At 39.1% G+C, this 14629-nt stretch overlaps 1 protein-coding gene across 1 annotated transcript in view; it reads right to left on the bottom strand.

Moving 5' to 3' along the window:
* Positions 1-14629, bottom strand: part of lats2 (large tumor suppressor kinase 2) — a 42038-nt gene that overhangs the window by 15692 nt on the left and 11717 nt on the right. The window contains exons 4-5 of the mRNA XM_048597937.1: positions 11042-12615; positions 5505-6087 (exon numbers count right to left, since the gene is read on the bottom strand). Coding sequence (XP_048453894.1) covers positions 5505-6087; positions 11042-12615 — 2157 coding nt within the window. The remainder of the gene's footprint in view (positions 1-5504; positions 6088-11041; positions 12616-14629) is intronic.

The following is a 14629-nucleotide window of genomic DNA, read 5'->3' as shown; positions in this document are numbered from 1 at the left end:
ATCTACATTCACCCCTGCCACACCTTGTCAGATTTTGTAAATTTCAATGAGGTCATCCCTCATTCTGCACAACTCTAGTGAATCCAGACTCCGTCTCATCAAACTCTTTTCATTAGACAATCCCATCGCCTCAGGAATTAGTAAAACTGAATTTACGTTGCAAACGCTGTCTGGCAAGTATTTCCCTCCTGAGATAAGAGGACCGAAACTGCACACAATATTTCAGGTGAGATCTCACTGAGGCTTTATACAAACACAACAAAACATTTTTTGCTTCTATGTTCAAATCCCCTTGTGACGAAGGCCTACACACCGTTTGCATTCCTAATTGCTTGCTGCACCTATATAACTTTTAGTGACTCATGAGAAAGGGCACATAGGTCCCTTTGGATATCTGCACTTCTCAACCTCTCCATTTCAGAAAACTAAGTGAATAACATAGTTGCATTATGTTCCACATGCCATGTTCTAGTCCTTCAATTAGTTTTTGGTTTTGTACATTCATTTTATTGAGAGGGGTTACAGGAGATGACTATTAGCCAGGCCTGCACCCTCAACAAAGAAAACACTAACTTTATTATTCACTGTGTGGATTGCAGGTGGGGATCAAGCTCAATTTGAAATTCATGAGGGAGAAAACAATTGGAACTTTTGCCTTGTTTGCAGCTCGAGGTAGAAATCACGACTCGAGGCAGAGTTAGATTAAACTTGTGAAAAGATGCTGGTCTCCAAAGTGAAGAGCTCAGGTATCCTCAGTCATGAGATATTAATTAAAGTGTGCAGGGTCACTTCCCAAAAGTTAATAGAAGGATTGTTATAAATTATTAAATTGAAGACTAGTGAAAAACTAAGGAGAATAAAAATAAATTCCAGAGGTTGTGGCATACCTTGTAAACTGGTCCCTAAAAAATTGAATGAGCCATCAAGGTTTTTGTAATATATAAAGGAATTCTTGGGCAAGAAGAATAGTAAAAAGTAGAACTGCATTCAAAGCAAAAGCAGTTATAAAATGTATAGTGTTGCTGAAGTCTTTTCACATACAATAAAGTTTGTTCTTGTTTAAAAAGTGTGAAACCTTCTGGCATAGTTCTCTCATTTAATCACATTAATTGTCTAACAGGAGCGTAACAAAATGTTATAGAAAATCTGGATTGTTATTTTCCTTCATATGTGCCTCTAAGTAGAATTCCATTCTCTTGCTGTTACCTCAGAAGTTTTAATATTTATCTTTTGAAGCATCAACATAATGACCCCATAAAATAATGTATCTAGTTAAACAAAGGTTATGGCAGAAAATTGAGAAGGAGACAGACAGAGGGCATGAGTGAGAGGCGAGCACAAGAGGTGGGGTAAAGAGTTGAAAAGACAGAGGAAGTAAAGGGAAATGAAGCATTTTTTAAATTTTCTTTTTCATTCTTTCTATGGTGATCTTAAATTTATACACTTTTGCATAGTCTCAATGAACTGATCCGATCTTCACACAACATCAAAACACATCTCCAGAGGTTCCTGTCAAAACTTATATACCCATCTTTTCTGGATCCTGTATTTCGTAAGTCATAAAAATTCAGGTTTCCTGGTACAGGCTGAGCGCTCAGATTGATTTCAGTGCATCCCTCATGAGATCAAGGAACACTTTTCTTAAATTTAACTGGTAGCATGGGTATTTTTATAGTAAACATAGAATATGCTACAATGCACAGGCTAAATTAGTGCATCAATGACCATCAACACCACGAAAGGGCTCAATTTAATTGTTATGGTGATAGCCCATCCGCCAGCCAGAAAGCCAGTGGCGATCAAATTGCCGCCATTTCATCTAAAATATGTATTCCCAACACTAGTAAATATGACGGAAGGACCATCCACTATCAATGTTCAAACCTACAATGGTAGTCTTAGGGCCTAATAACCTTAATTTGTTTTTTTTCAAATATTAGCATGGCCAATCTTTTCTCTGATTTATATCATCATCTGCCTTCTACAATTTGCATTGTCACTGAAGTCTGTTTGGAATTGATTTTCAGTGTTTAGGGGACAGGACAGCAAATGATAACATGAACAGAGAACAGTGGAATCTGTGTGGCATCAGTCTCCTGAAATCAATTTATAAGGAAAGACCACCTTTAACTTTAACAAGTTAATCCAATAAAAGAGTGTCTAATATGGTCGCTGTTTGAATGGAACAGTTTTCTGCGCTATACACTTTTAGCTGAAGGAAAAACAAGCAAGGTTAACTTTCCTTTGTCCTCACCAAACCCTGATGTAAAAGATTCTTTTAGAAGTTTCAGAGCACCCATGACAGATGTGAAGTTATTGTACATTCTATGATCTCCCTCCACCTGAGATCTTCCAGAATATGGACTACTGCATAATCCTTGTCAACATCAGTCTATGGAACCTGAATCATGCAGGTCAAGTTGGGATTAAAAGGTCTTTATTCTGTAAAATGACAAGCTGATTTAGACAGAAGATGATAAGTTAATGCTCTGGCTGTCAACATGACACAAAAACAAAATACTGTAGGTGTTGCAACTATGAACTAAGTAGAAATTTCTGTAAATATTCAGCAAATCTGACAGAGTCTGTGATGAGAAGAAGAAAATATGCTGATAGTGGGTGATGCAAAATCATAAGTGCATTTTTGGAAAGGGCCCATAAAACATAATGGGCGGCTAGCCCACTGCCTGTCTGCTCACCCCTGACCTATTTCCTGTAAAAGTGGAAGGGCACCAAAATAGGAAGCCTGCCTGCCATTTGTAAAAGATAATTAATAGGCAATTGAGCCTCCTAACAAGCCAAATGATATGTCATTTGATGTACTGTGGTGCTTAATCTTTGTGTTAATCTAAATTGCGCAAGCAGTTCTGTGACTGACTGCCGACAACTCCAAAAGTGATCTTGTCATAATATGTTATAAAGTCCAATTTCCTTGAATTGGCTCGAAGGTAGAAGACAGAGGGTGGTGGTGGAGGATTGCTCTTCAGACTAGAGTGACACAAGGATTGTGCTGGGTCCACTGCTTTTAGTCATTTATATAAATGATTTGGATGTGAACACAGGAGGTATGGTTAGTAAGTTTGCAGAAGACAACAAAATTGGAAGTGTGGTGGACAGCGAAGAAGGTTATCTCAGAGTACAACGGGATCTTGATCAGATGGGCCAATAGGCCGCAGAGTGGCAGATGGAATTTAATTTAGATAAATGTGAGGTGCTGCATTTTGGAAAGGCAAATCTGGGCAGGACACACACAATGGTAAGGTCCGGGGGAATGTTGCTGAACAAAGACACCTTGGAGTGCAGGTTCATACTTTCTTGAAAGTGAAGTTGCAGGTATATAGGATAGTGAAGGCGACATTTGGTATGCTTGCCTTTATTGGTCAGTGCATTGAGTACAGGAGTTAGGAGATCATGATGCAGGACATTGGTTAGGCCACTTTTGGAATACTGTGTGCAATTCTGATCTCCCTGCTACAGGAAGGATGTTGTAAAACTTGTAAATCTTTTCTAAACCGTTTCAAGGATGTTGCCAGGGTTGCAAGATTTGAGCTATAAGGACAGGCTGAATAGGCTGGGGCTATTTTCCCTGCAGCGTAGGAGGCTGAGGAGTGAGCTTATAGAGGTTTATAAAATCTTGCGTGGGGTAAAGGACAAGGTCTTTTTCCCAGGGTGGCGGAGTCCAAAACTAGAGGGCATAGGTTTGAGGTGAAAGGGGAAAGATTTAAAAAGGGACCTAAGGGGCAACTTTTTTTTTTACAAAGAGGGTGTTGCGTGTATGGAATCAGGTGCCAGAGGAAGTGATGGAGGCTGGTACAATTACAACATTGAAAAGGCATCTGGATGGGTATATGAATAGGAAGGGTTTGGAGGGATATGGGCCAAATCCTGGCAAATGGGACTAGAATATTTGGTCGCCATGGATGAGTTGGACTGAAGGATCGGTTTCCATGCTGTACAGCTCTAATGACTCTATAACTGACTTGAATATTTCAATGTTCATGCCTAGTGCATTTGGCATGGGAAGAGGGAGAAATTTGGAACACCTTCTTTTAAGGTAGAGGTTGCCCTGTGCAGATTGTGGGTCATCAACTCATCACTGTCCACTCCTGTGGCACTCCCCTAACTATCTCCTCTCATTCACCCCTTTCATTTTAGTGTTGCTCCTATCTCTCTTATTTTGTGAGCACTGACTTTGCCCACAAATCTGTTGTATTATGGTTGATTAAATGCCTTTTAAAAAAGTTTATGTTCATATCTACAGCATTACCCTCATCAACCTTCTCTGTTCCCTCAAAAACACTCAAGCAAGTTAGTTAAAAACAGTTTGTCCTTACAAATCTGTGCAGATTTCCAAAGCCTACAGACAGAGGAAACATTATTTTTGGATTCAGTATGTCCATCCCTGTCAGGATTTTATACATTTCAGTGAGATTACTCTCCATTTAAACTCCAGATCTAGTTAGTCCAATCTCTCTTCAAGAGCAAACTGCTACACCAGGAGTCTGTCTGTTCATCCTTTTCTACACATTATATATTTCTTGGGTAAGGAAACCAAAACTGCATACAATACTTTGGGTGTCATCTCACCAAGGCACTGAACAGCTGCAGTAATCAAATTATCATTACCAAATTACCAAGTCAAATTACCATTTCCCTTTCTAACTGCTTGCTGCATGCTTGCTTTCAATAAATGTTTACAAGAACACCCAGATTCTTGTAGATTTGTATAAGGATACCCAAGTTTGTACATCATTGTTCAAATAATACTTTCATTCTGTTTTTCCTATTGAAGTGGATAACTTCACACGTATCCATTTTACACTGCAACTTCCATGCATATGCCCACTCACTCAACTTGTCTAAATCACAATGAAACATCTTTACATCCTCCTCACTACTCACAATTCCACTTACTTTGTGTCATCAGCAGACTTGGAAATATTACATGTGATTCCTCATCCAAACTGCTGCTTTATAATGCGAGTAGCTGGGGCATAAGTCACAACATTCCACTCTGAAAAAGATCCATTTATTCCTACTGTCTGTTTCCTGAATGCTAATTAATTCTGAATCTATGCCCATATATTACCATCAGTCATATATGCTTTAGTTTCACACACTAACCTCTTAAGTGGGACTTTATCAAAAACATTACAAAAATCCAAATACACCATCTCCACTAATTCTCTTTTCTCTATTCTACTTACATCACTTCTCTATTGCATCTTCCCATACATGTATAATGTTCAGGAGATGCAACATCTGTCTTTTATGCTTCCTCCCGTCTCACTGTCCAAGGCCCAAATACTATTCCAGGTGAAAAAAATGTCACTAGGCCTGCAGAGTATTTCTAGCATTTTCTGCTTTAAAACTGATGTTTTGATGACAAGCAAGCACAATATTGCTCTACTATGAGGTAACAAAAATGATTTTCAAAAAAAAATTAATAAAACATGTGTTAAGCACTGAAGGAAAATGTAGACAATTATATAATCTAGACTTACCTTTCTGATAGTATTTGGAATCATGAGTCCACCTAAATCCAGTACAAAGACCGAAGTCTGTGAGCTTAATGTGTCCATCAAGATCAATAAGGATGTTGTCGGGTTTAATATCCCTGTGAATAAATCCCATTTTGTGAACGCTCTCAATAGCTAAAGTCAATTCTGCAATATAGAACCTTGCCAGTGACTCAGGAAAAACTCCCATTCGTATCAAGAGACTCATCATATCTCCACCTGGGATGTAGTCCATCACGAAATATAAATTTTCCTTATCTTGAAAAGAATAGTAGAGCTTGACCACCCATTCATTGTCAGCTTCAGCCAGAATATCTCTCTCTGCTTTCACATGGGCCACTTGATTACGACTGAGCACATCCTTTTTCCGTAGGGTTTTCATTGCATACAGAGCATTGGTATCCACCTTTTGAGCTAGGCAGACCTCCCCAAAGGCACCAACTCCCAGTGTCTTAACTTTTACAAAGAGTGACTTATCCATTTTTGCTCTTTTCAGTCTGTTGTAATTAGACTCTTTCTGATTAAGCATTTTCCTCATCTGCTCCTGTTCTGCCTCGGATAGTCCTGCCTTTGGAAGTCATATATTATAAATTAGTTGAAAAAAGATGAACAGTATCAGAAAAAAAGATTAACAACAGACAAAGGCCCTGAAAGACTATTTGATAATTCCTTTGCTGAAGATTATAGATGTCTCCCTTATTGAATAATTGAGCAAATGTGCCATACAATAATACAAAACAGACAACCCAGAATGTTTCACCTTTGATTCCATTGATATCCATTGTCTTCTGTTTGAAAAGCAGGATATGGAGCTCTTAGTTTCTGAGAAATAATTATTTTCTATCACCATCAAGAGAATAAATTGAAAATGGAATGAATTAAGCTTGCTTTGACTCCCAAACTCTATTATCCCTTTTAGCTAAATTATTTATTCCTATAAACAAACTGGATCCTTACTGAAAAATTAGTTGAAGATTTGTAATACCAGATCTCCACCCTTTTTGTGCATTACACAAAATGACAGTTGGCAACAGGAGCTATTAGGTGCAAGGTGCACATTGCTCAGATCAACGTTCAGATAGCATAACTTTAATATTCACATATTTTCACAAAATCTATGTGGATGCGCTATCCAGCATGATATGAGTAGTCTAAATTGTTAAGGACTAAATTTGAAAACAATTTTTGGACTACTTTAATACTATTTCTCTAAAATATGTATGTTCAGAACTTTTGCAGAATTATTACAGTGCAGTAGCTACAATGTCACAGATTTTTCCCATGAGACTCCTTTTTAAATCTCTGCATTTCAAGTAAGGCAGGCTACATCAGAGATGCACTGTACCCATCAGAAGCCCCAAACTAGGATTAAATGAACTTCCATTGATTTGAGGCACAGTGAAGGCTTCAATTTAGTAATAGGTAACATGACAGATGTAGTAAAATACAGAACTCCATCAAAGTTCCGCAATATGTCCAATGTCACAACCACTCCTACCTTTAATGTTTTCACGCTGACACAGAGGAGCTGAGCCACACAAGCTAACCAGCTTTTCATGAGTAAAGCAATATTCCCCAAAGACAATTGATGATAGCAAGAAAACAATTTTATCAAGTCACAGATATGCCTTAAAGTCCATAGAGGATGACTTCTGGCAATTTCTTAGGATAGGCATCAACTGCTCTTAGGGCCTGTGGCATGTGGGGCTCCAATGCAGAGTTGCTATAAACTCCATAATGGAAGGCAATGTTGTATAATCAAGCTGTAATGCATGGAACAAAGTCACCGTTTTTGGGCAGAGGTGGAGCCATAGTGATAATGTCTCTGAACTAATAATCCAGAGGCTCATGCTGATACTCTTAGAAGCACAGGCTCAAATTCCACCATGGCAGTTGAGGCAATTTAAATTGAATTCACAAAGCTAGCATATTAGGCTAGTCTCAGTAACAGTGACTACGTAAACTGTCATGAAATGTTGTAAAAATCCATTTGGTTCACCCATTTCTGAAGAAGGGTCTAGGCCCGTAACGTCAGCTTTCCTGCTCCTCTGATGCTGCTTGGCCTGCTGTGTTCATCCAGCTCCACACCTTGTTATCTCAGATTCTCCAGCATCTTCAACTCCTACTATCTCTGGTTCATTAATGTTCCTTGGGAAGTAAATCTGTCCTTACCTGGTCTGGCCTACATGTAACTCAAGACCACAGCACACAGTGACTGATATCATAACTCCCCTATGAAACGGCATAGTAAGCCACACTGTTCAAGGGCAATTAGGGATGGGTAACAAATGTTGTCCTTGCTAGCAAGGCCCACATCCAACAAAAGCATTTTAAAAATCACGGACATGATTAGCATGGTCACCAATTAGTGAACCAATGAGCTCGATGCTCAGAGATCTTTCAAAAATAGGTCCTTGAGACACAAATGCAAACTGGCCCACAGCTTTCAACAGAAAAGGTGATGCAATAATGGCTTGCATTCTATGTTTAAGTCAGAAAAATCAATAAGAGAATGAGATGATATTTAAAAGCAGTCAACTTTCCATCTTCTAAACTGTCTATGACTTGCATACACGGGTTTAGGTCAATAGCTAGGGGCCTTCCTCTTAGTTCTCTCTCTATTGAAATTTGGTGTCTTCTGCAAGTGGAATAGAATGAACTAAAAATAACTTACGATTAAGATGAAAAATAGTGATAAATAAAGCGGTGATATTTACTGCAGGGGTGGGAGGAGGGATATGGTAAACTGAGTCCTGCTCAACCCAGTGTCAATGACATCGAAGGTTGGAGGAGAAACTTCTGTACCACCTGGCTCATCAGGCAACCTAAAACCAATTACTCAGCTTTTCTATTGTCTTCTGTGCCTGCTGCTCCTTTGTGCTTAGGCAAGGTCAGAGTCTGAGTGACATCATCTGAGCCTAAATTCTGAATTTAACGAAATCCTCATCTGTCTGCAAGACTTAGCCTTAGCAAGGGTAGCCAGAGTGTGCATTTTAAAATGGTGTATGCCAGCAAGGATTGGGGAAGAACCCAGAAATGCCCATTCTTAAAATTGGCAGTCTACAGCATGATGGCACGCACATACAACAGATAGATACTATAGATGAAATCATCTGGGCTAAATATACATATGGCTGTGATTAAAGGAACAATTTCAGGTGAAGGCTGAGGGTTCTAAGTGTACTCAGTATCATGGGCATTCTGGTGCTTTTAGTTATATTATGTTTCCCTAATTTGACAAAGTCTTGAACTTTTAGCAATGTGTCCAATTCTACACTGTGGAAGCGACTTTCATACTGGTTCTCAACCCTTGGATGAAGTATAGAGAAAAGTTAAACACTGCAGGGGCTTGTAGAACTCGCTACAAAAGACTGTTCTGTTTCTCAATTTCTTAACACCAAAAGACAAGAGCACACACTATACACACTTCTGGCACACTGTCACAAGCTCTCTCTCCTAAATTTTAGAAATTAAAATGGCCATCTCTTTAAGAAGCCGCAAGATTTAAAATGATGCCTCGACAGATGAATGGCATGCTTGTCGAGATGGACTTCTGCTTTAATAAGAGGAATGGCAAATAGTTCATGTAATTAAGGGACCAACAATTATACAAAACAGTAGGAGTTGCTACCATCACAATTAAGACAGTCATTAGTAAACCACCTACTTCTAATCACCAGTTCCAGACCAACAATCTGATCCTCCTGAGAGCAGAATTATAATTGCATGGAGAGGAAAAAATAGCCAAGGTCTTAAAAAGAGAATGTTGTTGCAATACAGGCAAGTTTTCCTTTATTGCATTTACTGAAGAATGGTCTTCAGACCCAAATGATCAACTGTTCTTTGGGTTTATTTCCTGAAGCTGCAATGTTCACTTCTAACCATTCAGCAAAGGAGCCAGTGTTGCCCAAATTTCTCATTTATGCCAGTGAACTATTAGACCACTTTTCAATCTCTGCTGCAAACTCTCATTTATAACAGGTTTCAATCCTTGAAGAATTGCTACCTTGACAGATTTTAAGTCTTCCATCCATATCTGGACTAGTTTTGTCTCTACCAACAATTTAATTAGATTAAGGAACATATTCAACATAGTCGGGATGGCTAGGGTGGTAAGTAGTGAAGATGACAGGAGTCTACGGAGGGATTATAGACAGGTGACATGAGAGAGTAAAAATTTGGCAAGTGAAATGTAATGTGGGATGAACAAAAAAGTTATCTGGTATTCCTTTATCTGGAATACTCATGCGAGCACAATAGATGGGAGTAGGTTTCCTTGCTCTGGGAGCTGATCATTTGATTGCCCCTCTCTTGTTTTGATCAAACCTTGATGACAGTATTTATGAGCAGTGCTGACTGCAACTGTTCATAGAGCTGGCACACTCCATTCCCCATGCGTGCTGGATACCGGAGTGGGCGCGTGGTATTGTATTATTTAACTGGGAAAAGACTGTGGAAAGCTGCAACACACAGCAATTTGGGGATCTTCATCCTGTATCACAAAAAGTTAACATCCATTTCAGTGGGTAATAGGAAAGGCAAACAAACTGTTTGATCTTTATTTCAAAGGGAATAAAATATAAAAATAGAGAAGTCTTGTGAAAACTATACAGAGCACTAATTAGACCACACCTTGAATACTGTAAACAATTTTGGTCCCCTTATCCAAGGAAAGATATCCTGGCATGGGGGTGCAGTTCGGAGAAGCTCTCTAGGCTGATCCTGGGTACAGAGGGACTGTCTTATAGAAAACAGGTTGAATGGGCTGGGCCTGTACTCATTGGAAATTAGAAGACTGAGCAGAGCAATTATTGAATCATAAGATTCTTAGCTGGAGTGATTGTTTCCCCCTTCTGGGATAGTCTAGGATTAGAGGGCATAATCTCAGAGTAAGGTGTTGCCCACCTAAGACCAAGATGAGGAGGAATTCCCTCTCGGAGAGAGTGTACCTGCAGAAATCTTTACTACGGAGGCCATCAAGGCTGGTTTGTTAGGTATATTCAAGGCTAGGACAGACAGAATTGAAATTAGTAAGGAAATTAAGCGTAATAAAACAGGAAGGTTGAATTGAGAATCATCAGATCAACCATGATCTAAGTGAACAGCAGAAAAAGCTGAATGCCTACTTCTGCTAGTGCCGTGGGTCAACAGATCCCTGGTGTTGCCACATTTGCAAAATTGGGATTTATCTCAAAAGCCACATGTCAGCTGGTTTTGAAAAGATGATGTGCAAGCGGACCTGGGAACAAATTCCATGCTGATTTTTTTTTCCCCAAAAGACCATACTATAGACCACAATATATTACTTTAATTAAAAACAATACAATTCTGATAGGAACTGAAAGGAATGAGGACTCAAATATGATTCCAACCACTCTGTGATTAAGCATGCTACCTTTGAAACTAAACTCTTTAAATCTGTACTTCAAAGAAGATTGATTAAAGACAAAATTTAGTTTCAGTGAAATATAAACATTAAATGGTTCAGTTCTACAGTTATAATTTCAATGTTAAATCAATACCTTTGACATCTCTTGCTCCAACTGTAGCCTTCTGTTCAATTTTTGCTGATATGTTTTCATGATATTTTCTACATGTTGTTCCATGAAAAATTTAAAAGCAAAAGGGGAGTAACTCTTAATTCGCGATTCCCTTTTCTCTTCACCCTTATTTTTGCGAAACGGCACAGGGGATGTTTGAATACGTTTTTTGTCCTTTCCTGTCTTCTCTGGTTTATTAGGCTTGCTACATTTCTCACTTTTCTCATTGTTGCTGTCCTCAGTTTTATTGCATGTCAAACTGTGAACACCACTGATACACTGCTCCACATCCATGGACACAGAGTTAGCATCAAATTGCTCTGCATTGTTCTGAAGTAATAAATGTTTTGGATATGGTGGTGGAAGACATCTAATCTCTTTCATACTGTAATCATCAGGTTCAAGGACATAGGCTGCTGCTCCAGCTCGTGCCAAGGATTTTTGCTCCATTGTATCATTGCTGTCTGTACCCTGATTCTGCAACCATGCTGGATGTGAAGGTGCTACAGCAGTTTGAGGTTCAGGTCTTGGAACTCGAATGCTCTTCACAGGTTGAAGAATAGGGGTTGATGTTACTGCTGTAATAGTGTTGGTAGTGTTTAGGGATGATTCTGTTTTGCTGGTTTGAATTTGTCTCACAGATGGTGAAGTTTGAATTTGATTGTTGAACGAATTAGTTCTGTTTGGAATTTGGCTATCTGGCCTAAGATGGCTAGCTGGTCTTGGCAATGTTTCTAGTCCAGTGTTCTGCAAGGAATCCCTCCTTGATAGAGACGGTACTTGCCAATGTTGCACCTGGGAAGGATTAATATCAAAAATGTCCATGTTGAGGCTATTTCTTGAGGGTGTGATCATATTTGGAGCAAGTTCTGAAAACTCATTTCCAAATGAAGAAGTTAGGCTTGATAACATTTGTATTTGAGGAGATGTAGGACTTTGTTGTCTATGATGGGACTGAGGCAAGTATAAAACTGTTGGAGGTTGTTGGAACGTCTGGCCAGGAATGCCTTGAGTAACAGGGCTTTTATTATGAAGGGTTCCATAATTTCCTTCTTGTTGCAACTTGTTTTGGAAAGATGAACTTCTTTGGACAGCATAACCTAAGGGGACATTATTTTCTCCTTGAGCCATTAAATGCTGCCTCAAATAATGTGGATTGCTTGACACTTGAGGGCTTTGCAATGCAATTGGTTGGCCGCTGTGATTTGAAAGAGTGTAATTTATCATTTGAACAGATTGGCCTGTTTCTCCTTTGGCTGAAAACGGTATTTGTTGATGTTTAATATCACAGGTTGTGGATGGGAACATAGCATTTGATGGAGGATTCTGTCCACCAATTGCAGAGTGAGGTCCTAAGGGGGAGCACCTTTGCCCTGGAGTGTTGACTGTAATAGCTTGTCCAGCAGCAACTAAAAAATTCATATTCGGTGCATTTGCAGCTCCAGTATCTGCTAAATCATACATTGGATTGCCCATCTGGTGATAGGTAGACAAAGAGTCATTTGATCCTTCAAAACTTGGCCTACGATCAAGAGGATGTGATCCAATATTTTTTCCTTAAAATAAACAAATTGGATGGCATTACTATCACAATCTATTTGTTGCAATTATCAAAAGCAGGAAAATGGCTAAAAAGAAATTAAGTGACAAGTCTGTTTGTATCATTTTCTGATATCTGATGTCTTAAAAGGTAGTGGAGATTTGTCTTCTGAAGAAGAATCATTGAGCTCAAAATATTTCAACTGATTGTGCCAAACCCACAACTCCTTTTGTTTTAATTTCACAGACTTCTTCAGATAATTCAGTGAATTTATTCAGAGAATAGCTGTGTTGTATATACTAGGAAAGTTATAGATCTAGTTTCTAATATTATCTCATTAGAGCAGCAGGGTGTTACAGTTAGTTTCAGCACTCTCAAGACTGGGAATTTCAAATTGGCATTCTGATTCTGATTGCTATTTAGTGTTCCTGCTAGAATTGTGCACACATATGTATGTTAAACTGAGCCACTCTCAAGTCTCATAGAACAGAATAAAAGCAAGATGAGAGATCTAAAGACATGTCAGCCGAGGACTGTGTATGAAGTGAGAAAGAATGTACATTGAAAATAGGTAAAGTTAAAAAGGTAAGTTATATAATCCAATAAAACAATTTTTTTCCTGTGAAACACTTCCAAACATAAGACAATCATAGATTTTAGTAGCAAACCTGGCTTAGTATCAATCTACTCAGTGCTATATGACATGGTACCTACCACACAATAACATTTTATAGCTCTTCAGCATTTGGGTGAAGGGACTTAGTAGGGCACAAGTTGTGTTTAGCACGAATTCAGGACAAGGTACTCATGATTTTTCACTATATTAAAATTAATTAATGGAAGACTGGCAAGCTTCTGCCTGTATTTTTGACAAGTCCTTCATCCCATTTGAAAATCTGTCCACAAATTCCAAAATGGATAAATATTAACAACATCTTGGAAGCAAAATATTCTAAAATTTCTTTGTTTCTTCCATTTATAATTGATAATTTATAATGTTCACCCCAAGTCTATAACGGCTGAAATTTGGCTCCTAATTTTATTTACTTATTCAGTTTTCTCTGGACACTTGTCTAGATCTCCCCTCCTTTCTTTTAAAGTATTGACTTCTCGTTAGGTTAAAATTCCACAGAGCAACTTTTTTTGGTTCATCATCTGAGTGGCCATTACTGATGTTAGTGTCTCACGAATGAATTGGCCAACTATTCAAAAACAGAAGTTGCTCGTGAAACTCAGCAGGTCTGGCAACATCTGTGGGAAGAAAGCAGAGTTAATGTTTCAACTCCAGCAATCCTTCTTCAGAACTGTTCACAGCTAGGAAAAAGCAGTATTTATGCTGAAGACGAAGTTGGGGGAGGAAGGAGGGGAAGGGGAGAGATGAGTGGATAGATGGAGATTTTTTCCTTTATTCATTCAGGGGTTGAGGGCATCACTGGCTAGGCCATCATTTATTGCCCATCCCTAATTGCCCAGAGGGCAGTTATGAGTCAACCACACTGCTGTGGGTCTGGAGTCACATGTTGGCCAGGTCAGGCCAGGCCAGTTAAGGATGGTAAAAACCAAAATAACTGCAGATGCTGTAAATCAGGAACAGAAACAGAAATTGCTGGAAAAGCTCAGCAGGTCTGGCAGCATCTATGAATAAAAAAAATCAGAGTTAATATTTCGGATCTGGCGACCCTTGGTAGTTTCCTTCCCGAAAGGATATTAGTGAAACAGATGGATTTTTCCTGACAAAAAACATTGGATTCACGATCATCATTGGACTCTTAATTCCAGGTATTTACTGAATTCAAATTCCACCATCTGCCATGGCAGAATTTGAACCCAGGTCCCCAGGACATTACCTTGGTCCCTGGATTAACAGTCCAGCAAGAATACCACTAGGCCATTGCCTCCCCAGATGGCATCTAGAGATATACAGAGACAGGGAGAAAGAGATTTAGGGGGGTGGAGAGAGAGAGCGCGAGAGAGAGAGCACGTGCGCGAGAGAGAGCACGAGAGCGCGAGAGAGAGCACGAGAGCGCGAG

Source organism: Rhincodon typus, chromosome 6 (assembly GCF_021869965.1).
Source record: "Rhincodon typus isolate 14 chromosome 6, sRhiTyp1.1, whole genome shotgun sequence".
NCBI classification, from domain to species: domain Eukaryota; kingdom Metazoa; phylum Chordata; class Chondrichthyes; order Orectolobiformes; family Rhincodontidae; genus Rhincodon; species Rhincodon typus.
This window is presented reverse-complemented; position numbering and strand designations above follow the sequence as displayed.